Raw genomic sequence first — 25,300 nt, 5'->3', positions numbered from 1 at the left:
GAAGGCTTTATTCACTCATTCTGCTAAATTTCTTTTTTTTTCTTTTTTTGCTAGTATTTAAATACTCCCTATATGGATTATTGGAAAATCCTTCAATTAGTTACTAATTTTTCACTAGCGAACATTTTTACATCTCCTAAAAAACTCTATATATAAAGTATAAACGTACTGGAAAAAGTGGCAAATGTGCAGAATGTCAACTTTACAATAGATCATAGAGTAAAGAAGACTGCATAGAAAATGAAGTTATGGGATGAAAAAAAAAAAAAAAAACCCAAACTCTTTAATTGTCAAAGAAAATTCAAAGTTGCTTCTAAGGAAAACTCTAAGTAACTTTTTTGGTTGCCCTTTATATAATGATGTCAAGTGAGTAAATGTTCATCTATGTCAAAATATTATGTTATTTTCAAAAGAATATCCACCTAACCATCATCTTGTACATGTGTTTTCCAAAGCATACAAATGCCCCTCAATACTCTATCTGGACCCTGATCAGAAAGCATAATCCTGGACTGTCTGTTACCCAATGGTTCCTCCCAAAAATCAGCTCAAGGAAGACAGAATTAATAAAAGAGTGGCCATTTGGGGAACACCCCTCTCTGCCTATTCTCCTCATCCTGGCATTCCATCCATGATGGACCAGTATTTCAAATCTTTCAGTTTTGACTCTTATGGAACCAAAACTGTCATTTAATGTTATGCCTTACCCCTCAGCGAAAATTATTATAAGAAAAATCTTATGCAAAACTATTCTGTGTGTTATAGGGCTATTACTGCAGATTCTGTTAAACCCTACTCTTTTAAAATTTTTTTTTTCAACGTTTATTTATTTTTGGGACAGAGAGAGACAGAGCATGAATGGGGGAGGGGCAGAGAGAGAGGGAGACACAGAATCGGAAGCAGGCTCCAGGCTCTGAGCCATCAGCCCAGAGCCTGACGCGGGGCTCGAACTCACGGACCGCGAGATCGTGACCTGGCTGAAGTCGGAGGCTTAAGCGACTGCGCCACCCAGGCGCCCCGTAAACCCTACTCTTTTAGGAATCATTGCAAGCTTCTCTCTATCTGATACCTCCCTACTTGCCTTGACACCTCTAACTACCTACTCCAGAAAGAAAAAGCCTACCTGTGAATTCTTTGTCCTAGTATGCTGAGAAAAAGCCAGTGGAAGCTTATTTGTCAGTGAGAGAAGAAAGAAAGAAAGAAAGAAAGAAAGAAAGAAAGAAAGAAAGAAAGAAAGAAAGAAAGAAAGAAAGAAAAAGAGAGAAAGAAAGAAAAGAAAGAAAGAAAGAAAGAGAAAGAAAGAAAGAAAGAAAGAAAGAAAGAAAGAAAGAAAGAAAGAAAGAAAGAAGCAGCAAGAAAAAGCTGGTTTATGGCTTATGCCGAGTTCACTCCAGTCACCCAGCTGAAGACAAGAGATGTGCTTTGTACTGTTACAAGAGGGAATTAGGTGGCCTGCATTAAGTTACCATTTTTTGCCATATTTGTGAGGATCAAGGACCCAGCAGAAAAAACAAGATGACTGGCCTCTCTATTTGCCCCATAGGCAGAAATCAGAGGAGCAGGTAAGCAAGGGGCCTTCTCAGCAAAAAGTTTAGCTTAGCTTACTTGCCAGGATGGCACAGAGAAGGAAAGCCGTGTTGAGTAGCCCCAGTCAGCACGCTGCTTAAGTCACATGGAAGAGGGAAGGGAAGAGATGGTTACATAATGCAGGGCATGACCATTTTAAGCAGAAGAACCAACGAAAATCTAGAAAAGTGACCATTTGTTATGCTTTCTTCCTCTAAGGAACAAAACCAAAATTTTATAAAAAAATATTTTAAGTTACATTTCCCTTTTATCTTGCCAGCCAAAAAGCTAAGAGCCTTATTTAATGCTCAATCACAAAAACAACATTAATCTTGATTACTTCCATAACTTTTCCCTCACTTTCTTGATCCTAATTTCCTTTTTCTCATCTATTAACCCTTTTAGCATTCATGTTAATTAGTGAATACTCCAGCTCTTTCCAAAAGAAAGAGGTAGAAATGAATACATAAATAAGTGTATGAATGACGAGATAGATGATTGAATCAGCCAACAGAGAAGCGTGAAAAGCTCCTCTTTTCTTCTCCTTTTTAACAATTTAAAAATGTAATCCTTTTAACTCATATTCTTTTATGTGTTTCCTTCCCTTTGTAAGTCACTCTAACAAGACTCAAAGGATTCTTCAGGAAATTGGGATAGAATGAAAGATTCATTTTTTCCAAAACAATGGAAAAAACTGTGCACAGGGACAGATTTGAAAGTCATGTCCTTAATTAAGGATGGGTTGGTGGAAAAGAAGAACTGAGAGAAGAGATGGGGGTGTGGCGAGTGAAAGAGAATTTCTTAAGGAAAATGGAACTTCCAATTGTACTCTGTGGAGTATAGTTAGCTTCTGGTATTATCACTGGCATTTGCCTTAAATCCAGTGTCCAAGGATATCCACTAACTAGTGACCTTTATGAGTCAACATCGCCAGAAGGCAGCTTCCCTCCTGCTACCTTTAAGTCTTACTTTGTGTGATCTAGGGCAGATTTTTAGAGTCTAGACTTGCATTGGTTTCTAGGGGAGAGGCACTGAAATCTATTTTAATTCATAAGTTAAGTGTAAAAATCCATGTGTCAACAATACCCTGCAATCATCTTAATTAAGTAGCAGAACATTTTTTTCAAACATAGCGCTCAATTTGTGAGTGAAGTGGTTGGTACTACCGTCAGCTGGTGAAGAACACAGTAGTGGCAAGAAACGCAGATTTGCTGTCAATTTCTGGCTTTGTCATCTGCTAGGTAGGTAACTTGAGCAAATCATTTAATCTCTCAGATCCTCAGTGTTTTAATCTGTAAAATGGATGTAATAACTGTTCTGCCTGTCTCACAGGGTTACTGTGTCAAAGTGATAACATAAAAAAAGTGATCATATAAGTTCAAGAATTTTGTAAAATATAAAATTTAAAGTGACATTATAATAGGAACATATTTAGTTACAATAAGACTTAGATGGAGTAGGTCAGAATATTTTAACATCATTTAAAGATTCCTAAGCTTTCATGGTGGAACAAGGGGATAGAGAAAAGATCACAACATGGGAGAACAGTAGGTCAAAGTTGCCAGGAAAATTCTCCAAAGCAAGATGACCATCTTTCTTCCCAGCTAGAGTTTCAGGCATGCCTTTCCTTAAGCTACCTCCAGTCTCAATACTTGTCCTAAGCCTCTTGGATTTTAAGAAGTCCTATAGCTCAAGATCATCTGCATGCTTAAGGGAACCATTTGCGTTTTGTGGGAATGTTTTGGGACAAAGTGAATATCTGTTCTCATTTATATACAAAGCCTTTCTTATGCATATTCATAGATAAGGCCTAAATCTGATAAGCAGGTTTAAAAAACAAAACAAAACAAAAAACAAGCTAGTTTCAGTACATTTTGAAAGTGGGAAAACACTAGTACAAATTTCAGGTTTCTACTTATTTGAACTAAGGAAGATACTTACAATAAGTAAACCTATGAAACAGTACTCATGAGATAAGGTGGGTTTGAGGTTTCTGCTTTGATTACTTCAAATACTCTAACAGTTTCAATGCCACAGCTCCTCACTGACCTGCCTGAAGATTTTAGATAAGGCTTTTAATCTCAATTTACTATTTGTAAAAGAGGAATAAACACATGCATTACATATCCACCTTTCAGAATGTCTGGAGGTTTAGTTGAATATTACCTTTCTGAATTTCACAGAGAAATAAAATAATTCCAGACCATGCTAAAATTATTAGAAGGAAAAAAAGTCTTTCATTAGTTACAAATGTTTGGAATAACAAAAATTACCTTTGAGGACTCGCAAGTAATATTGAGTTTCCAGAATGGACAAAGCCTATCACACTGAGGGCACATGATGATCTTGCCACCAATATCAGGATGACAAACTTCTTTGCTAAAGAAAAGAGAAAAATAAAATTTTTAAAAATGTTAATAAATATGACTTCCTTTCTAGCAGCATAAAATCAAACATCCATTTGTGATAAGAAAACTAAATTCTCATAAAACTAGGAAAAGAATTGAACTTCATTAATCTAATAAAGGCTGCTACATAAAACCTATAAAAAAAACCCATTATACTTAATGATAAAATGCTAAAAGTATTTCCTTTAGATCAGGATGAAGTGTCCTGTTATCACTACTTCTTTTCAGTTAGGGCCCTGCCAGCACAGTAAGTCAAGAAAACCAAAGACAAGATGCTGGACACAGAATCGGTATTCAAACTATACATAGGGCCAGTAAAAGGAATTATGTCCCTAGAGATCTGCAGCAATAAGGACTTAATCGTTTTAAATACCATCTTTAAACAGCTTAAAAAAATAAAGAGCCTAGGAATAAATCAAATTCAAGATGTATAAGATTTATAGGGGGAAATGATAAAACTGTTCTGAACGAGTGAAAAAGATCTATATAAATGGACACATCATCATGTTCATAATTTGGAAGACTCAATATCTGAAGATGTTATTCGCCCCCCATTTGAGCCATAAATTCAATAGAAGGGCAAAAGGCTCAGAACAGTCAAGACATTCCTAATGAACAAAGTGCTACTGACATAAGTTAAGAAAAGCTGAGCAAGAAAAAAAAATAGAATTCATAAACAATCTTCTACATATTCAGAAACTGACTTAGGGCAAGGCTGGTCCAGCAAAACAGTAAGGTGAGAAGTGACATTTCCACAAATGGGGCTGCTGCAATCCAGTATCTATATGGAAAAATGTGAAACTGAACTCCTAAATCCTATCACATATAAATCAACTCCAAGTAGAAAACAGGAATGTAGCAGTAGGAACTTGTTTTAAAAAAAAAAAAAAAAAAAAAAAAAAAAAAAAAAGGAGTTGGGGTAAGAAATTTCACTAATGAGAAACCAAAAAGTATAAATCATAAAGGAAAATACTGATATATTCAAAGTCGTGATAGGTTCAAAGTCGTGTAAAAGTGAGAATTTCATTAAAAGACCGTTAGTGGATAATGGATGAGAAGAAAAAAGCAGCCACAAACTGGTAGAAGTTTTGCAACACATAAAAATGACAAAGGACTCTTCACTAGAGTATTTAAATAATTCCTACAAATAAGAAAAAAAACTAACAAGCTTACAACAGGTTGTAAACTGCTCCCCTTAGGAGAAGTCATTAAGATGGACTCCTATGTGAATGGGACTGGAGTTGCAGAATTTGGTAGCCTTGCAAATAACTCAGTTAAAAACAAATGGGCAGGGAAAACACTTCTAGGATATCTGAATAAAGATCTTGGAAAAAACCTGCTCCTTCATAAACACAATGAGAACACTGGCAAAATTTGTCAAAAGTAACCTCTGCAGAACTCTGGAAATTAAACAAGGGCTTACAGAAATCTGAGGAGTAAAAACAGCTAAATCTCCATAAAAATAGTGAGCTTTGTCAGCTTTTTATTTGACCTATCCCCATCCCCATATCCTTGGCCTAACGGTGGTGTTATTAGACAATAGCCCCATGACCATGGTAGCACAGCAGCCACTGAAGGAGGCAGAAGTGATCTGAAGCTACCAAAAACCCACCCCCAGAGAACTGTCACTATTTGATGAGTCTGGAAGCTCCCTGGAAAAACTCCATTCTCAGGATTTGTCATTTTTGACCTGTCTCAGAGCTCCTACTGTGCCAGCAATCCTATCCCCAGAGGGCCTGTTGAAAGCACTAGCAGAAATTATTTAACATTACAGCTGCCCAAGACAGCAACACCAGTAAGGGCTAACAAGGTGCCCACCAAAAAACCTAAAAGGAAAAATTGGGAAATGAGGTATCCATGGGAGATTTCAAAAAGTTCTAACAAATTCCTAGGATTGTAGAAGGCCATGTGCACATGTAGGACCGTGCAGGTGGCCAGGAAAGACCTGAGAAAACCTTAATCCCTCCTCTCTGGTTGGCTTTGAGGTTCTGCATAAGCAGGAAATAAAGGCTAAGGAAGAAGTGCAAACTGCCCACTAAAGTGCTGGGGGCATTCCCCACAGACATACACGGAGTCACCTGGCAAAGGCTCAAATGACTGGTTCCCAGCATTTAAAGGAATCACTATCCCTTAGCTGACAACTAAGCTTACTGAATACAGACTTCATGGCCATACGCAACAAAGAATGAAGACTTTACAGAATTTGTCCAGGAAAGTAACTAAGTGAACAGCAACAGTGGCAGTGATGACAATAGAAGCAACAACTGCGAAGAGCGGGGAAAATAGGATTTCTAGATCTGCCACATTATAAAATTTAAAATGCCCAGTTTTCCACAGAAAATGACGAGATACACAAAGAAACAGAAAATTTTGGTCATAACACGGGGGCAAAAAGGAGTCAATAGAAACTGTCCTTGAGGAAATCCAGAAGTTGGACTTATTGGACAAAAAACTTAAAATAAGCAATTAAACGTATGTTCAAAGAACTGATAGGAACTCTGCTAAAGAATTAACTACGTGAACATTGTACCATGCAGAGAATATCAATAAAGTTGTTAAAAAGAACCAAGTAGAAATTCTAGAGATACAAAAGTATAATTAAAATGAAAAGTTCATTGGAGAGGTTCCTCTGCAGATGACTGGTAGAAAAAAAAAACAGCTAATTCAAAACTAGGTCTACTGAGATTATTCAGTCTGAGTAACAGAAAGAAAAAGGAATGAAGAAAAATGAACCCAGACTCAGAGACAGGACACCATCAACAATACCAATATACACATAATGGGAGTCCCAGAAGGAAGGGAAGGAAAGGAAAGAAAGGAGTTAGAAAGAATATCTGAAGAAATAACAACTGAAAGTTTCCCAAATTTGATGAAAACGTTAATTTGTATATCCAGGAAGCTCAGCAAACTCCAAGGAGGATAAACTCAAAGATATCCAAACATACGCACATCAGACTCAAGGTGTCCAAAGAGGAGAACAAAGAGAATTTTGACAGCAGAAAGAGAAAAGTGATTCTGCATGTACAAAGGGGTCCTGAGTAAGATAAACAGTTGACTTCTTATTGGAAACCATAAAGACTAGAAGGCAGTGGGGTGTTATACTCAAAGTGCTGAAAGACTGTCCACAAAGTATTCTATGTCTAGCAAAACTATTCTTCAAAAAATGAAGGAGAAATTAAGACATTCCTCAATAAACAAAACCTGAAAGAACATGTTGCAAGCTAATGTGCTCCACAAGAACTACTCAGGAAAGTCCTTCAGGCTCAAATAAAAATTACTAGACAGTAACTCAAACTCACCTGAGAAATAAAGAACACTGACAGAGGTAACTACACAGGCAAATAACACAGTATAAATATATTTTTGCATGTAATCATTTTCTCCTATCTGATGTAAAAGACAGTTGCATGAAACATTAATTATAAAACTATGTTGATGGGCTTATAATGCATAAAAGATGTAATTTTTATGAGAATAATAGCGCAAAAGAGTGAGGAGGGAAAGGACCCATACCAAAGCAAAGTTTCTGCATACTACTGAAAATAAATTGGCATTAAAACTGAATGAAATTGCTTTACAACAAGATATTAATTATAATCTTCAGGTCAACCACTTAAGAAAATAACAATCACAACAGAAGAGTAAAAGAAACAACAAATAGGAATTAAAATGGTATACTAGAAGATATCTATTTTACACAAAAAAAGATAGTGATAAAGAAATAGGGAAGAAAAGACCTGAGACAAATAGAAAATAGCAAAATAGATGTGAATCCAATTTTATTAAAGATTACATTAAATTTAAATGAATTAAACATTCCAACAAAAGGCAAAAAAAGAGAATAGAAAAACAACAGAAAAATCAACAAAAGTTGGTTCTTTGAAAAGATCAACAAAACTGACAAATCTTTACCTAGACTAATCAAGAAAAAAAAGTTTCAAATTCAGAAGTGAAAGTGAAAGGAGAGACATTAATATTGACCTTAAAAAAGTAAAAAAGATTATAAGGGAATACTATGAGTGATTATATGCTAACAAATTAATCTAGATGAAACAATAAATTCCTAGGAAGACATAAATAATTGAAGCTGACTCAAGAAGAAAAGAAGAAACAGAAAGTCTGAATGGATCAAGAGAAAGAGATTAAATTAGTAGTTTAAAAGAACAACAACAAAAACTTCCAGTGAAGAAATGCCTAGCCCCACACGGCTTCACTAATTCTATCAACAATTTATAGAAAACTGACACCAATGCTTCACAAACCCTTCTAAAAATAAAGAGGTGGGAACACTTCCCAATTCATTTTGTGAGACCAAAATTACACTGATGTCAAAGCCACACCAAGACATCCCAGGAAAACTATAGACTATTATCTCCTATGAATAAAAATGCAAAAATCCTCAAAAAAATACTAGCAAATCAAAACCAGTAATATATAAAAAGGATTGTGATCAAGTGAGATGTATCCCAAAATGCAAGGATAGTTCAACACATGAAAATCAACTCATTTAATACACCGTTTTAACAGAATAACAAGAAAAACGAGGCATCCTCAACTAGATGAAGAACATTCATGAAAAACCCACAACAAGTGTCATCCTTACTGGTGAAAGACTGAATGCTTTCCTTTTAAGATGAACATTGTACTGGCAAATCTAATCATGGCAACTACACAAGGAAAATAAACTAAAAGCCTCCAGACTAGAAAGAAATAAACTATTTCAATTCCAGATGACATATAGTGTGTATTAAAATTCTAAGAAATGTACCAAAGAACTATTAAAATTAATAAGCCAGCCCATCGAGGTTACAGGACACAAAATCAATATACAAAAACCAATTATATTTCTATACACTAGCAATGAGTAATCCAAAAATAAAGGAAACAATTTCATTTGTAATAGCATCAAAAAAGAATAAAATATTTAGAATAAATCTGAGAAATGAAGTGTGAAACTTATACACTAAAAAATACAAAACAGTTTGTTAATAGAATTAAAAATAATTTAATGCAATTCTTGCTTTTTTTTTTTTTTAAATAAATGTTGGCTATTCTCCTTCTCTGTCTTTTTTTTTTTTTTTTTTAACGTTTATTTTTGAGACAGAGAGAGACAGAGCATGAACGGGGGAGGGCCAGATAGAGAGGGAGACACAGAATCTGAAACAGGCTCCAGGCTCTGAGCTGTCAGCACAGAGCCCAACGCGGGGCTCGAACTCACGGACCGCGAGATCATGACCTGGGCCGAAGTCGGATGCTCAACCGACTGAGCCACCCAGGCGCCCCAATTCTTGCTTTTTTAAAAAAATGGACAAGCTGATCCTAAAATGAACATGGAATGTAAGGGATCCAGAATGGCCAAAACAATCTTGAAAAAGAAAAAAAAAGTTTTCAATTTCAAAACTTACTAACAAAGCTACAGTAATCGATCTCGTGTGTATTTGCAAAAATACAGATCACACAGACATAAAGATCAATGGAAAAGAATTGAGTGTCCATAAACTCTTACACTTATAGCCAATTGGTTTTTTGACAATGGAGCCAAGACAATCCAATAGGAAAAGAACAGTCTTTTTAAAAATGGTGCTGGGCCATTCACAAAAATAAACTCAAAATGGATAAAGGACCTAAATGTGAGACAGGAAACCATCAAAACCTTAGAGGAGAAAGCAGGAAAAGACCTCTCTGACCTCAGCCGTAGCAATCTCTTACTCGACACATCCCCAAAGGCAAGGGAATTAAAAACAAAAGTGAATTACTGGGACCTTATGAAGATAAAAAGCTTCTGCACAGCCAAGGAAACAACCAACAAAACTAAAAGGCAACCAACGGAATGGGAAAAGATATTCGCAAATGACATATCGGACAAAGGGCTAGTATCCAAAATCTATAAAGAGCTCACCAAACTCCACACCCGAAAAACAAATAACCCAGTGAAGAAATGGGCAGAAAACATGAATAGACACTTCTCTAAAGAAGACATCCGGATGGCCAACAGGCACATGAAAAGATGTTCAGCGTCGCTCCTTATCAGGGAAATACAAATCAAAACCACACTCAGGTATCACCTCACGCCAGTCAGAGTGGCCAAAATGAACAAATCAGGAGACTATAGATGCTGGAGAGGATGTGGAGAAACGGGAACCCTCTTGCACTGTTGGTGGGAATGCAAATTGGTGCAGCCACTCTGGAAAACAGTGTGGAGGTTCCTCAAAAAATTAAAAATAGACCTACCCTATGACCCAGCAATAGCACTGCTAGGAATTTATCCAAGGGATACAGGAGTACTGATGCATAGGGGCACTTGTACCCCAATGTTCATAGCAGCACTCTCAACAATAGCCAAATTATGGAAAGAGCCTAAATGTCCATCAACTGATGAATGGATAAAGAAATTGTGGTTTATATACACAATGGAGTACTACGTGGCAATGAGAAAGAATGAAATATGGCCCTTTGTAGCAACATGGATAGAACTGGAGAGTGTGATGCTAAGTGAAATAAGCCATACAGAGAAAGACAGATACCATATGGTTTCACTCTTATGTGGATCCTGAGAAACTTAACAGAAACCCATGGGGGAGGGGAAGGAAAAAAAAAAAGAGGTTAGAGTGGAAGAGAGCCAAAGCATAAGAGACTCTTAAAAACTGAGAACAAACTGAGGGTTGATGGGGGGTGGGAGGGAGGGGAGGATGGGTGATGGGTATTGAGGAGGGCACCTTTTGGGATGAGCACTGGGTGTTGTATGGAAACCAATTTGTCAATAAATTTCATAAAAAAAAATAAATAAATAAAAAATAAAAATGGTGCTGGGACACCTGGATATACACCCAGAAAAAAATGAATCCTAGACCTAAATCTATAAAACTTATAGATGATAAACACAAAATCCTCATGAATTTGGATTACAAAAGCTTTCTAAGATATGACACCAAAAGCACAAACAGTAAGGGAACAAAATACTAGGTAAACTAAACTCCTTGAAATTAAAACGGTTGTGCTTCAAAGGACACCACCAAGCAAGTGAAAAAGGCGATCCACAGAATGGGAGAAAACATTTGCAATGTATTTGATAAGGGATTTTTATCCAGGATAAGGAACAGTTAAAAACAGACAATAAAGGGGCGCCTGGGTGGCGCAGTCGGTTGAGCGTCCGACTTCAGCCAGGTCGCGATCTCGCGGTCCGTGAGTTCGAGCCCCGCGTCAGGCTCTGGGCTGATGGCTCGGAGCCTGGAGCCTGTTTCCGATTCTGTGTCTCCCTCTCTCTCTGCCCCTCCCCCGTTCATGCTCTGTCTCTCTCTGTCCCAAAAATAAATAAACATTGAAAAAAAAAAAAAAGACAAAAAAACAGACAATAAAAAGACAACACAACTAAGAGAAGCAGAGGAGGAAGAGACGTTTCTCCAAAGATATACAAGTGGCAGATATGCACATGAAAAGATGCTCAACATCAGAAGGCATTAGGGAGACACGAACAAACCCATAATGACCAACCATGTCATACCCACCAGGATGACTAATACATATGCATTTTTGAAACCCAGCAGAAACAAGTGTTGGTGAAGACGTGGAGAAATTGGAATCCTCATAAACTGCTATTACACACGTACAATGGTGCAGTCACCTCGAAAAATATTTTGGCAGCTCCTCAAAATGTTAAACATAGAGTTCCTGTGCATTGTTGCAGCAATTCCATTTCTTTAAAAATATATTCTCAAAGGAACTGAGAACATATTCTTCGACAACAACTTGTACATGAATGTCCACACCAGAATTAGTAATAATAGCCAAAAAGTGGAAACAGCCTAAACTGACATGGGTGAATGGGTAAACAATATGGTATGTACCACACAATGGCATATTTGACCACAAAGTGGAATGAAGCACTGATCGAAGCTACAACATGAATAAACCTTAAAAAGCGTACGCTAAATGAAAGAAGACAGTCACAAAAGGCTACCTACTGTACGGCTCCACGTAGATGAAATGTCCAGAATAAGCACGTCCACAGAGACAGAGAGTAGATTAGTGGTTGCCAAGGGCTGAGAGAAAGGGGGTTAGGGAGTGACTGTTAATGGGTACTGATTTCCTTTGGGTGTGATGAGAATGTTGCACAATTAGATAGTGGGGATAGGTGCACAACTCTGTGAATGTACTTAACACCACTGTACACTTTGAAAGGGTGCACTTTACGGTATGTGAATTCTATCGCAATAAAGCTGTTACATTTAAAGGGGACATAAAGTTCAAACAGACCTTTTATACAAGAGGAAATACCTATAGTGTCCTCCACTTACACATACATATTTTCAAAAGCACACAGAAATATATTTGGTAGGGAGACAAATATATGTGATAAAGAATATACAGTCTATGTAAAGGAATGATAAAAATCAAAATTTAGGGTAGTTCTTATTTGCAAAGTGCAAAGGGAGGGACTGCAGTCAAAGGAAGCACTTTGCTTGGGTAATGGTAACATTCTTTTTCTTAAACTGGTAAGAGATCATTATTCCTTATACCTTCAATACATTTTCTATTCCTGGGAATCTACTCAGCATGCAATAAACTTAACTGAAAATATTTAAATGCATATACTTAGAATACTTTAAAAATATTTCATGTAAGTAATTAAAGCCCCAATAATTCTGAGCACAGGGAGTTATCCCCAAGACCCTCCCCTGGATTTCTGTAAGTTCAACTGTGTGAAACTGTAAGAAACACATGGTGTGACTGTCAGGGTGATTTTATAAAATGAATTGTAATGAGAACAGCCACAATGCAAGAACCTTGTAAAAATGCTACTCTTGCACTTTGAAAGTATATTTTTGAGATGGCTTTCTTTTTTTTTTTTTTTTTTGGTTGGAACAGTATATAAAACAATGGAGAAGTCAAAGACAAATTTAGGCACAAGGTATCAAAATTCAGCCTTTGGCCCTGAACTCTTATTTTCAGTGAAGAGATAAGAGTACTTCAAAGACCATCTGCAGCTTTCTAGCTAAGAAGCCATAATAGGTACAAAATGCTCAGAATTCGCTGTTAAATAGAATGGATAATTATGCCTATACATAAGAGCTGCCATGTAAGCTTCCTGCCTCGGGAGCCAGGCTGATATGCTTGGGGCTAGAAAAATCTGGTCATCAGCTAGCTCATTGCTGGTGCCCAGAAATTTTGATCTGGCTGTCAGAGCTGGAGAGAGGCCAGGTGAACACAAGAAAATGCCTGGTTCAGTGCTGCATCCCTTCTAAAGGTTGAGGAGACTACCAAAAGCAGAGGAATAATGACACAATTCAGAATAGTAATGGTGATACTCAGTGTTCTGGCATCCATTTCCCTTTAAACAGTGCAGCTGGTATTTTAATTCTAACATCAAGCATAAACTAATTGTTTATCAGTTATTTTTTTTCCGTAACACTGTAAGGGCTAATTTTCAAAAAGTAAAACAGAAACAAAAGCACTGTTTACTTGAATTTTTAAACATCTATTTCCTAATATATATTAAAAAGTTATTTCTAAAAAAGCACAAAAACACCAATTTTATCAAGTTTTGCTAATGAAACCCTGAAGAAATCAAAGCTGCTCTTGGCTCACAATCTGTAGGGCTGAGTGAAGCATTCCTCTGGGGGCCAGAAGTTCAAGGACAATTCTCCTTCCAGACCGCCTCTCTTTTTCAAACAAAGTATTGTCTTAAAAAATTGGAATGTTTCCTAAGGGTAATATTCCTGTCAGAAACTGGGCTGCATTATCTATAAAAAAAAAAAAAAAAAAAAAAAAAAAAAAATTTCCACTTCACTTAGTTATTATGCTCAGGACAAAAGGGATAGATCATCCAAGGCAGTAAGTGCTCTGTGAGGAGTTTTCTTTTACCAAAAACAGTCTAAGACCCTGAAACTAATTTTATGTCCAATCAACTTTTCGGCATGGTAACAAGGAATAAACACGACTTACCTCCATGTACAGTTGTTCTGATTAACATATCCATAGAGAAAGCAAGCCACTCCCACTACTGCTGCCAGGAGGAGCATCTGAGTGTAATATCCCAGCCACGCAAAGTAGATTCCAATCTTTTCTCCATAATATTTCCTGAAGACAGAAATTGGCTTTAGAAGTCACACGGAACCCCTCTGCAGGTTCATTCTAATATTAATGTCTGATTTTAAATACAGGAGGCTTTAAGCTCAAACTTCTTACTTGACTCATGCTTAAAAAAATATTCATTTTCATAGAGACCCCAAATTCCATTAGGAAACAAGTATTTTACATATCATAGAAGTACTGATCACTGGTCAGATTGGTGAAGCCAAGTTAATTAGAATAGGGCAAAGGAAGGAAAAAGTGCTAAATGGTGAGCAAATAGAGAACGTTACCGTCGTTCTTTGTAAAGACTATCACATTTGACACGTTTTCCAAAAGATTATTTTTAACATGCATGAAACAAGTAAACATGAACAATCTGCTCCCAGTTACCGGCTTTTGCTTATCTAGGGAATCTCCTTGGAACAAATGTAATGTAAATCACAAATTATAACAAGAAAGTGACTGATCAGTCACTAATAATGACTGAGGAATCCCCTGCCCTGGACTCCTTACATCTAGCACTTCCATTTTTTCTAGGTTTTAAAAACTGGTCAATGAAAAGAGGCCAGGGAGGCACAACTGGAAGAAAGGATGCAGGGCATGAAGTAGTGCCTGCCACATTGTTCCTGAGAGGGAGACAGTTTCAGTTAGGCATAAAGAAAGTGCACAGGGGTGAGGAGAGCACAGTGACGTGATTGTTTTGGTGACTCTTGCAGATGCTTTCTTAGACTGATTCTCTCTTGGCTCATTACTGGTCCATACAAGCTGTAGATTTACTTAAGCTCTTAGCTTACTTAGAGGCCTATGTGAGACTTCCGGTTCAGTATGGAGCTGGGCTGAGGTCCTTGGACTTAGCCTGGTAGGGACTAAGCTCTGAGAATAACCTGGAGACTTGGGGGATTTCACACAGGAACATCTCTGGGCTGAACCCGTGGTCACAGGGAAACTGTGAAACTAGCTCCATAGGTTGTAGCCTGCCTGAGTGTAGGCCACATCCCTGGGGATAAGGAAGAGCTGACACAGACATGGAATCAGGAGTCAGGGTGAACAAAGTGTTCCATTTTTATGTGACTGGGGCTTTGCCGTCTGGCTCAGAGACTGCAGGCAAATGACAGGCTCAGGGTAGTGCCTGAGAAAGAAAAGCTTGGCAATGGGTTTGCAACATGTTGGCTGTTAGGCTTTCTGAAATATGCTCTTATCAACCATTCACACTGGAAATGCCACATTTAAAAGTGGAAAGAATCTTAGAAGTTACTGGTCCCTTGGTATTAAAAATATTCTGCCTCATACAGAGCTAGTAAGGCAGTCCCTGCTTGGATACTTACCGTGACAGGGAGTTCATTATTTCTAAAGGCATCCACATTATATTGCAGGAAAGAAGATCAGAAAGAACTTTTTTTTTTAATTTTTTTTCAACGTTTTTTATTTTATTTTTGGGACAGAGAGAGACAGAGCATGAACGGGGGAGGGGCAGAGAGAGAGGGAGACACAGAATCAGAAACAGGCTCCGGGCTCTGAGCTGTCAGCACAGAGCCCGATGCGGGGCTCGAACTCACGGACCGCGAGATGGTGACCTGGCTGAAGTCGGACGCTTAACTGACTGCGCCACCCAGGCGCCCCCAGAAAGAACTTTTTAATCTCAAACAGAAACCTGCCTCCAAGTTCTTGCTGAAAGGCTGGGTATAATAAGGATCCCTTCAAATGTGATACTCTGATCATTATCTCTCTCTGCCAAAAACATCCCAATTCTTAACACCAATTTCTAAAAACTGAGCTTTGATTTTTAATCAGAGTTATAAATATATATTCAGTAGGGGCCAAATTGTTCTAGTAATTGTCATGGCGGTTCATTGCTTAATTTTCTGTGTACTTACCAACAATTCAGCCCTAGACTTTGACCTAAGGTGTAACTTTCTCAGCAAGTTCAAACATATGAGGTAGTTGATCAGTTTCACCTCCTTGAATAAATCCCATCAGATCCTCTCCAATCTGGATTAATGATTCTCTAGCCCTGCCACAGAGCTGTCACCTGGGATCTCTCTGTTCCTCTCTCATGCTGGGAATCTCTGTTTACTAAAGCCATGTTTTTCTCTTTCTTGGTGGAGCATTACCTTGCACATTTAAATTGTGAAAATTCATTGCACTTAATTAACAGCTTGACCATACATGGAACTGTAAAGTGAAAAATCAACTCCCTTGGAAATTTCAAATTACTGCTCTCTTTTCTTCTACCTGCAGTGTTGTCATTGAGAAGTTCAGTGTTATTTTGAGTCCTGCTCTTTCAAATGAAGCCTGTTTCTCTTTCTGAAGGTTCTCAGGATCTTCTCTTTGTCGTCAGTGTCCTGAGATGTTATGGTGTGGTGACTGGCTGGCTCTATTTTTATCCTCTGGGCTCAGTACTCAGTAGGATCCTTCCACCTGGAGACTCATCACATTTACTTCTTGTCCTGAGCGTGCTATAAAGCCACATACACATGAGTTGTGTCTTTCCCTACTGTTAGCTTTATTCATTATAAAGCAGGATTTGCACAATTGTAACAGGTTCAGGACTCCAAACTCAATGACATTTCACTATGCATTTAATTTGGCTCCATACATGCCACATGGGACAAGATACGATACAAAATCACACAACAAACAAGATACAATGAGGGTGAGAAATTAATGAACCAAATGCAGTCAGTCCGTGAGCACACAGTTGAGATGTGGACCCAGCCCCTCCGAGTCATTTCCTGCTTCTTATATGCAAGCCGAGGAGGGTCTTTGTTACGTTCAAGAGACCAATGGGCCCATTGCCTTTCAAATGTGGTCAGGCAAGGAAGAGTCCAAATCTGGAGAATCTGACAGTTCGCTGCAGAAGTTTTCCCTTTTTAAAGGAGTATAATCAGTCTTTTTAGCCTTTCCAGGCCTCTTCTGGTTCTAGTAATCATCAGTTCTTGGTTCTTCCATCATCTCTTGGCTTTGCTAATTATTGATTCTTGGTACCACCAGCATGTCCTGGTGCTGTCTATCCTCAGCTCATCACCTCTGGCTGTCTTCCTGATTCCCGACATCATTGCTTAACATGAGTGACCCTATCATGCTCTCTATAGTTCTTTAATACAGTTCTTCAGACACCTGATTTCCTCCCTACATTATCTCTGTTCTTGTTCCTACTGCTATTATTTATTCACTGCATGTCCTGATCTTTTAATTTTGCACCTACCCCTTTATTTTCTATTTCTTTATATGCTTGCTTTATATTCTGTACAATTTCTTCAACTTCATTTTCTAACACTGCAATTGGGGTTTTTCCGATCTATCACATTTTTAATTTCAAGAGTTACATTTTACCTTTGGAATGACCCTTTCCTATACAACTCCTGTCTTTGCATTACGAATATCACAGCTTCTTTTCTCACTCTGAGGGTAAAAATGGCAGTTTGGAGGGAATTTTTTTTTTTTTTCCTGTGCAAAATCTTGTTTCCTCCAGGGGCGCCTGGGTGGCTCAAGTCAGTTAAGCGTCTGACTTCGGCTCAGGTCATGATCTCGCGGTTTGTGAGTTCGAGCTCCGTGTTGGGCTCTGTGCTGACAGCTCAGAGCCTGGAGCCTGCTTTGGATTCTGTGTGTGTCTCTCTCTCTGCCCCTCCCCTGCTCATGCTCTTTCTCTCTCTGTCTCAAAAATAAATAAAACATTAAAAAAATTTCTTGTTTTTAAATCTTGTTTCCTCCAGGTTGCTTTTTTTGGTTTGTTTGGTTTGCTTTTTGGGAAAGAACTCGTTTCCCTTCTGGTAATCCCTGGAGACCATAGATGACGGTTTAACAGCCTGAATGCTCCAGGGGTTATTAGGGAGAAGCAATGAATGGAGCATGTGGACCAGGGACACAGAATAGTTAAAAAATGTATTTTTCTTAGCAAAATATACTTAAAATAGTGGGGAAATTGTTCTTTTACCAGAAAAACAAAAACAACAACCCCATAAAGAATGATTAAGAACCCATCAAACCCATCACCCTGCCGATGCTACAAGTTTAACGTAAAAGAAAATTAATCTGGGGCACCTGGGTGGCTTAGGTCAGTTAAGCATCGATTCTCCATTTAAGCTCAGGGCATGATCTCATTGTTTGTGGGATTAAGCCCCAGGCTGGGCTTTGCACTGACAGTGTGTGCAGCCTGCTTGAGATTCTCTCTTTCTCTCTGTCCCTCCCCCGCTTCTGTGAATGCTCTCACTCTAAAAATAAATAAACATTAAACAAAAAAAAAAAAAGCAAACTAATCTCACATGAATGTCAGCTTCAAATGTCTACACATGTACAATCATCTTCTTTTAAATTTTTATTCTATAGGATACCCAGAGTTGAGAGCAAAGTGCGTCTTCATAATTGTAATCCAGTTAAAAAATGAAGAAGTTCGAGTATGACCAAATGAAATAACAAAATCCTTTATGAAATGAATCTAAGCAATGATCATTAACAGCTGCTATCATCACACACAAAAGGAAACAGGATCTTATATACCTTCTGGCATAAGTATGAAACTCCCACACCAAGTATTCTTGTACCAAGTAAACCGCAATCTGATCAAATTTTTATTTATTTCTTTTTATTTATTTCTTTTTAATGTTTATTTATTTTTGAGACAGAGAGAGACTGTCTTAACCGACTTAGCTGTCTTAACTGGCTTAACCGACTGAGCCACCCAGGCGCCCCCAGATCAAACTTTTAAATGAGGCTCAAATTACTTAGCGAAAGCAAATGCACAGAACACAGGAACAAATCCAACGACACCACAAGGGAGAATGAAATCAGCAATATAGAGAATGGAGAACCTCCTCAAGTATAAGAAAATAAGAAAGAAATAGGGGAAACTCATAGATTAGAAGACAATTGAGAGATACATTAATTGCAACATTTGGACCTTGTTTGGATCTCTGATTTAAACTAAAAAAAAAAAAAACTGTTTACAAAAATAGTTTTTGTGACAATCAGGAAAATCTGAACACTGATTATTTGATGACTTTAAATATTCAGGTTGCATTTAAAAGAGACCCTGCCATTTAGAAATAGATACTAATGAAATATAACAATATCTGGGATTTTCTTCAACATGCTTCAACGGAAAGGGATGGGAAGGAGGCAGAGAAAAAAAATGAAACAAGACTAGCTATGGGTTCACAATTTTAGAGCTGGGGAGGCATATGCAGTTTTGCTGTATTATTCTCTCTCCTTTTGTAGATGTTTGAAATTTCCCATAATAAAATGTAAAACAAAGCAAAACAAAAACTATTCAGTGTTTGAAACTCTCACTTTTAAGGTCAAGTGGTTTTCCCAAGTAGGTGGGTACTGAGGTATGGTAGAAAGAATAGGCCCTGGGCCCTAGGCCAACCTGGGGGAAACCAGACTCTCCTCTCCTCGCTCTACATCTGAGCCATAACCGAGACCTGTCAACTCTCCCCCTCTAACACATTCCAACTGTGCTCCCAAAAGCTCTCCTCTAGCCACCCTCACAGCTTACCCCCTGGGCTCCCTGCTTCCTGTGGCCCCCGTCATCCATTCTCCACACCGTCTTTGCAAAATGTGAATCAGGTAAAATTATTTGAATATCTAAAATATCACAACTGCTTCTCATTGTACTTAATGTCTAAATGCTTTTCCACACTCCTGCTACCCCCTTCTAACCTGTGTCTCATGATTCTCTTTTCTCAAGTAGCACAGGTCTGCAGTATCTCCTCAAACTTGCCGATGTCCCTGTGGCTTGGGCCACTGCACAAGCTGCCCCTACTCCTGGAATGAACTCTGGATCCTTTTCACTATCCATGTGTCCGTTCATGTCACCTGCTCAAACAGAACTTTTTTCACCCCCTTCCCTTCACCTCATCTCATCACTGTTATTTTCTTCATTGCAATCAGAAATTTTGTTTACTTCCTTATTTTTATTTATTGGTTATTTTTGGTCTATCTCCAGCAGCCTTATCCGAACATCAAAAACTTCTAGAGAGCAGCTGACATTAGTGCTTTGAGAAAAACAAGCGCTGGGCTAGTCATTACACCTTGTTAGATATAGTGAAATAGTATCTAATGGCAGATACAGGAAAGCCATGAAAACTTGTATACCTCACCATACAATTTAAGCTAAATCTAACATCTACTCCTGTGTAATGAAGAATATGGTGGGTCTTCATTCCCAATTCCTGAGACGTAACCTCTAAAACCTTGGATTTTCCTGGACCGCCTGGGTGGCTCAGTCAGTTGAGCGTCTGACTTTAGCTTCATCTCACAGTTCATGAGTTCGAGCCCCGCATCAGGCACTGTGCTGACAGGTCGGAGCCTGGAGCCTGCTTCGGATTCTGTGTCTCCCTCTCTCTGCCCCTTTCTCACTCATTCTCTTTCTCTATCTCTCAAAGATGAATAAATGTTAAAAAACAAAACAAAACAAAAAAAACCTTGGATTTTCCCAAGATAGGAATATCTTTGTTATTCATGATGAACCCTTGGGATTACACCTAACAGTTTATGCCAATGAGGTGACTCATGGAGGGCCCCTAGTTTGTGCTAATGGGATTACTCAGGATGCGGGCTGGCCATGCCAGGAAGACCAACCATGTGATTAGAGAGTTGGGGCTTTGAGCCATAGCATATTGGAAGAGGAAGGGGCTGGAGACCGAGCCACATGGGCAGTGATTCAATGAGTCATGCCTACATAATGAAGCTTCAGTAAAAACCCTAGGCAATGAAGCTCAGCGGGTGAGCTTCCCCCGTTGGCCATACTCTTCGTATACTGTCATCCTTAGATGCCATTAGAGCAATCCTGAGTCCTCCCACTGGCATGCTCTCTACAACACCTCACCTGATAAGATCCAAGGGCTGCTTTTTGTATATACTTCGAGGATGAGCCCACTCCCTGTACAGAAGGTACCGTTCGTTCGGGCAGCTGAGATCTTCTGACTTATGGCTGAAGTTGCACTATGAAGCAGAAGCAAACAAGGGAACATACAATCACTATGTGTTCACAAATCTGTTTAGTCAATGTGGCACTCAGACTTCACAGGCATTTATTTGAATAAGGGGCACTCACTGGAAGATCATCTAATTTTTAGTGTTTTTCAACCAATGGTATTATTAATCACTTAGGGCCATTTGAAAATGTGGGTGGGGAGGAATGCTTGGTTGTTACAATCCTGGAGAACACCTCAGGTACCTGGTGGGAGACCCAGAGAGGCTTTATGTCCTATAATGTGCCACTCCTAAACAGTTAAAAATTGGGCTATTCAAATGCCCAAATTGCCACAGTGCAGGAACACCTGATAATCCAGCACCCTCCTTAGATGCCCGGGGGAACCAGGGCCTTAACTAGTTAGTGCCAAGGTCAATTCTAAAACCCCAGCATCTTCGTACCCGCCCCCCCAATTCAGCAGTTATTCTGTGACAACACGTAGAATATAAAACACAAAGAACTTTGACAAGTGACACACTTAGCTTATTCAAAGAAACAAAGATTCCTGCGTCTACATAAATTCAGTCACTCTTCCAATCTGACTCATTTTCCTTCCTCCTGTACCAGCTAAGCCTTCACATGGGTCCTGACTGCCATTCACTTCCCTTCCAAATACTACAGGAGGCCATTCCTTAGCCTGGATTTGGGATCACTGCACCTAAAAGAAGCTTTTGTGGAAAAGAACTGGGCATGGGCAGATACCAACTGAATACCATTGAACTCTGGCATCCCTGATTAATATTCATGACAGCTATTTGCAAGTGTCCCCAAAGTTCATGTCATGTTATAATCACTAATTTTTCTGGGTGCAAATTTAAAACACGTGGACTGGGGCACCTGGGTGGCGCAGTCGGTTACGCGTCCGACTTCAGCCAGGTCACGATCTCACGGTCCGTGAGTTCGAGCCCCGCATCAGGCTCTGGGCTGATGGCTCGGAGCCTGGAGCCTGTTTCCGATTCTGTGTCTCCCTCTCTCTCTGCCCCTCCCCCATTCATGCTCTGTCTCTCTCTGTCCCAAAAATAAATAAAAAACATTGAAAAAAAAATTAAAAAAAAAAATAAATAAAACACGTGGACTGTCAGGCCGGGCTGCCATGTTGGGTCTCTTAGCCAGGAAGCTCAGAACCTTCTCCACTCAGCTCGCTGTTCTCTATTTACACACGTGTATCAAGTGGCTCTTTTGTGTCCTAGTTTATTATCATATACAGTACATTTCAATAATGTCTTCATCCACAAGAACACGTACTACACGGTAGCAATGATCAACCTCACTCTTGGCTTTCTTGGTCTTAGAGATTCAGATAAAATGATCGTGAATGTAACAAGGCAACCGTGCACTATAATATTGTATTTAATTTATTTCAATGACAGAATTTATTTAAAGAGCTTCGATAGAACATCCCTGCATTTATGGAATCATTAAGGGTCTGAAGCAGCCACATTTTAAAATTTTCATTTCATGAACGATGTTATCGGCCAGAGAAGTGCTCTTGAATTTGAGGAGCTGCTGTCATCTCTGAGCGCAGTCCTTAAAAAATGTCAACACTATGCAGTACTGCCATCACGACAAGAACTCTGACAGATGCCTTTTTAAAAGCCTTGTGATATTCCAGGGCACAGCGAGAAGATATTTCAGGGGGAAAACGTCTGTGACAGAAAATGATACACAAGAAGATCTAACACATATTTTGCTTTAAAAGAACTGAATACTTTTCTGGTTGATAATAACATCTGTCAGTAATTAGGAAAGTAGCCAACGCTTACATTGTACTTACTCTACACCAAGGATGGCTGTAACATGTGACATGGATTAATTTCACTAATCCTCATGACAACTAACCCTATTAGGTAGGTATGATTATGATCCCCATTTTACTGATGAGGACATTGAAGAACAGAGAGGCTAAATGACTTTTATAAGGTCACCCGGCTAGACAGTGGGAGAGCAAGGCCCAGAGTCCATGCTCTTAACTGCTAAACTGCACTGCTTTCCACATGAACTATGGGACAGCTATGGTTTCATTCCTTTGTTCATTCACTCATTTAAACCAAGGGTCTTCTCTTTGCCTGGGATTCAGCTGTGAACAAAACACCCTGGTTCCTGCCCTAGATGAGCTTGTAGTCTTGCAATATACTATCTTCATTTTACGGAAGAAGAAACTCAAGCTCAAGAAGATTAGCCCTTCTCTCATTTCATTTTTGCCATTTGACTTACATCATGGAGAGGGAAAGCGGCTTTGTAGATCCCAGAGCTGACAAGTTTGTTAATCCCAAACTTTTTAACATTGTCTCTTACTTGATACTTGATCCGACAGAGGATGAAGTAAACCTAAAAAAAATTCCAAAATAGAATGCATGCTTTATTCTGTGTAACTAACAAACCATTTTTTACTATTGTAACTAGAATCTGTTTTCTTTGGGGGGGGGGCAGTTTTTAAAAACAAAAATAAACCAAGCAAACCAGACCACTAATTATTCAAACAGCATGTTCCAAATCACTCCAAGACAGCAACTGAACTTGGCTTAGACTTACAATGCGGCTTCTGGTGGCTGGATTGAAGAAAGTATCTCTATCTTGAATATAAAAATCATTCATCCGGTTCTTCTCAAATGGGGCAGTGAAAAACTCTTGCTCTGGTTTGATGATACTTTCATCCACTTGGAGGACTTTGGTAAACCAGCTGAAATTACCAAAGGCTGAGGTCCGCGTTTTCAGATCATTGGGTTTCAGAGGCAATTTGATGTGCATTATCTCAGCATACGTACATAACACTTCCCATGGGGCATGTACTTTTACAAATACAAGCTTATCATCCAAAATCTACATTGGAAAAACAAACACACAAACCAGGAAACCAAACAATTGTTTTCATAATTTTAAAACACACGGATTTTTCTTATGTTGCTGGCAGTTAAAACACAGGCCACTGGGAAAAGTGGAGATAAAATAAAAACAGTCTTGCCCGCCATCATACATATTTGCCTTAAAGATAATTTCTTGGTTCAAATTATTGAGCAAGTAATTAAACACTCCTTATCATACTCCCCTCATAAAATTACTGTTTTTTAAAGTAGGATCCATGCCAATGTGGGGCTTGAACTCACGACCCTGAGATCGAGAGTCAGATGTTCTACCGACTGAGCCATCCAGGTGGTCCCCAAATTACTATTATTTTAAGTAAAGAAAAACAAACTTGTTAATTTGCCCATCATTCCATCCAAATTGGTGACTAAAAAGAAAAACACTAGAATATTCATTGCAGTGTTAGTTTAATGATAATTTAAAATTTTCTAACCTATTATAAGATTCTTCAATGTATTATGTATCTGTTAAATATCATATTATGTGTTCATTAGAAAAAGATGTTGATGTAGAAATGCATTTACTACACATTAACAGGAAGAAAAGCAAATTATACAACCATGAAATAATTCCTTTTTGAAAGGGAAAAATGTATATATTTTGGGTAATAAAAGAATTTAGGAGGACCACAAGGTTATTTATGGATGATTAAAATACAAAGGATTTTTAATTTTGCTATTCTTACATTTTCTAATTTTTTTGTAAATGATTGCTTTTTGTATATAAAAGAAGAAAACAATCACCTATACATGCATTCAGTATTACATTCTCTGGCTATTAAAAAAGATGTGCTAACTTTGATCAGAAACAAACACACCTTCTATAATGCAGATTTTAACGGACTCTCTGTCCCAGCCTACAACTAGGGCCTGGCTGGAGTTGCAAGTTTCAAACGCAAAACACACGCAGGTTCCCAAGAGCAAAAGTCAGCCAAAGATTGGGAAGGGTCCAACACTTACCGATCTTGTCGCTTCTAACTGCAGGCCACCACAGATGAGGTTAGATTCATATGCTCTTCTTTTTCTCTGTCAAAAGAAATTGGAAACTATGTTAGGCCCTTTAGTTTTACCAAGGGCAGAAAAAGTCTTTTTTAAGAAAAACAAAACCAGGGGTGCCTGGGTGGCTCAGTTGGTTGAGTGCTGGACTCTTGATTTCAATTCAGGTCATGATCTCAGAGTTTGTGGAACTGAGTCTGGCATCAGATTCTACACTGACAGCGTGGCACCTGGTAGGGATTCTCTCTTTTTCTCTGCCCCTCCCCAGCTTGTGCATGCATGCATGCACTCTCTCTCAAAATAAATTTACAAAGAAGAAAAAAACAAAACCAGTTTGTATCTGAGGAAGAGATATATCTGCTCAAAATGGCACATAAGCGATGAAGGTGCTCTGGCTGTTGGTGATTTGTGGGTATTAGATTCCA

The 25,300-nt window shown here is 38.5% G+C and overlaps 1 protein-coding gene across 2 annotated transcripts in view; it reads right to left on the bottom strand.

Annotated features, from left to right (window-relative positions):
- ANO6 (anoctamin 6) overlaps nucleotides 1-25,300 on the bottom strand; it is a 199,484-nt gene that overhangs the window by 45,738 nt on the left and 128,446 nt on the right. For both annotated transcript variants that reach the window (XM_043563491.1, XM_043563490.1), the window contains 6 exons: nucleotides 24,840-24,905; nucleotides 23,551-23,838; nucleotides 23,233-23,346; nucleotides 20,872-20,987; nucleotides 13,917-14,051; nucleotides 3,840-3,945 (listed from right to left, as the gene is read on the bottom strand). In XM_043563491.1, coding sequence (XP_043419426.1) covers nucleotides 3,840-3,945; nucleotides 13,917-14,051; nucleotides 20,872-20,987; nucleotides 23,233-23,346; nucleotides 23,551-23,838; nucleotides 24,840-24,905 — 825 coding nt within the window. The remainder of the gene's footprint in view (nucleotides 1-3,839; nucleotides 3,946-13,916; nucleotides 14,052-20,871; nucleotides 20,988-23,232; nucleotides 23,347-23,550; nucleotides 23,839-24,839; nucleotides 24,906-25,300) is intronic.

The sequence above is a fragment of the Prionailurus bengalensis genome, chromosome B4, assembly GCF_016509475.1.
Source record: "Prionailurus bengalensis isolate Pbe53 chromosome B4, Fcat_Pben_1.1_paternal_pri, whole genome shotgun sequence".
In the NCBI taxonomy this organism is placed as follows: Eukaryota; Metazoa; Chordata; class Mammalia; order Carnivora; family Felidae; genus Prionailurus; species Prionailurus bengalensis.
The sequence above is the reverse complement of the archived record's forward strand: the minus strand, read 5'-3'. Positions and strand labels throughout refer to the sequence as shown.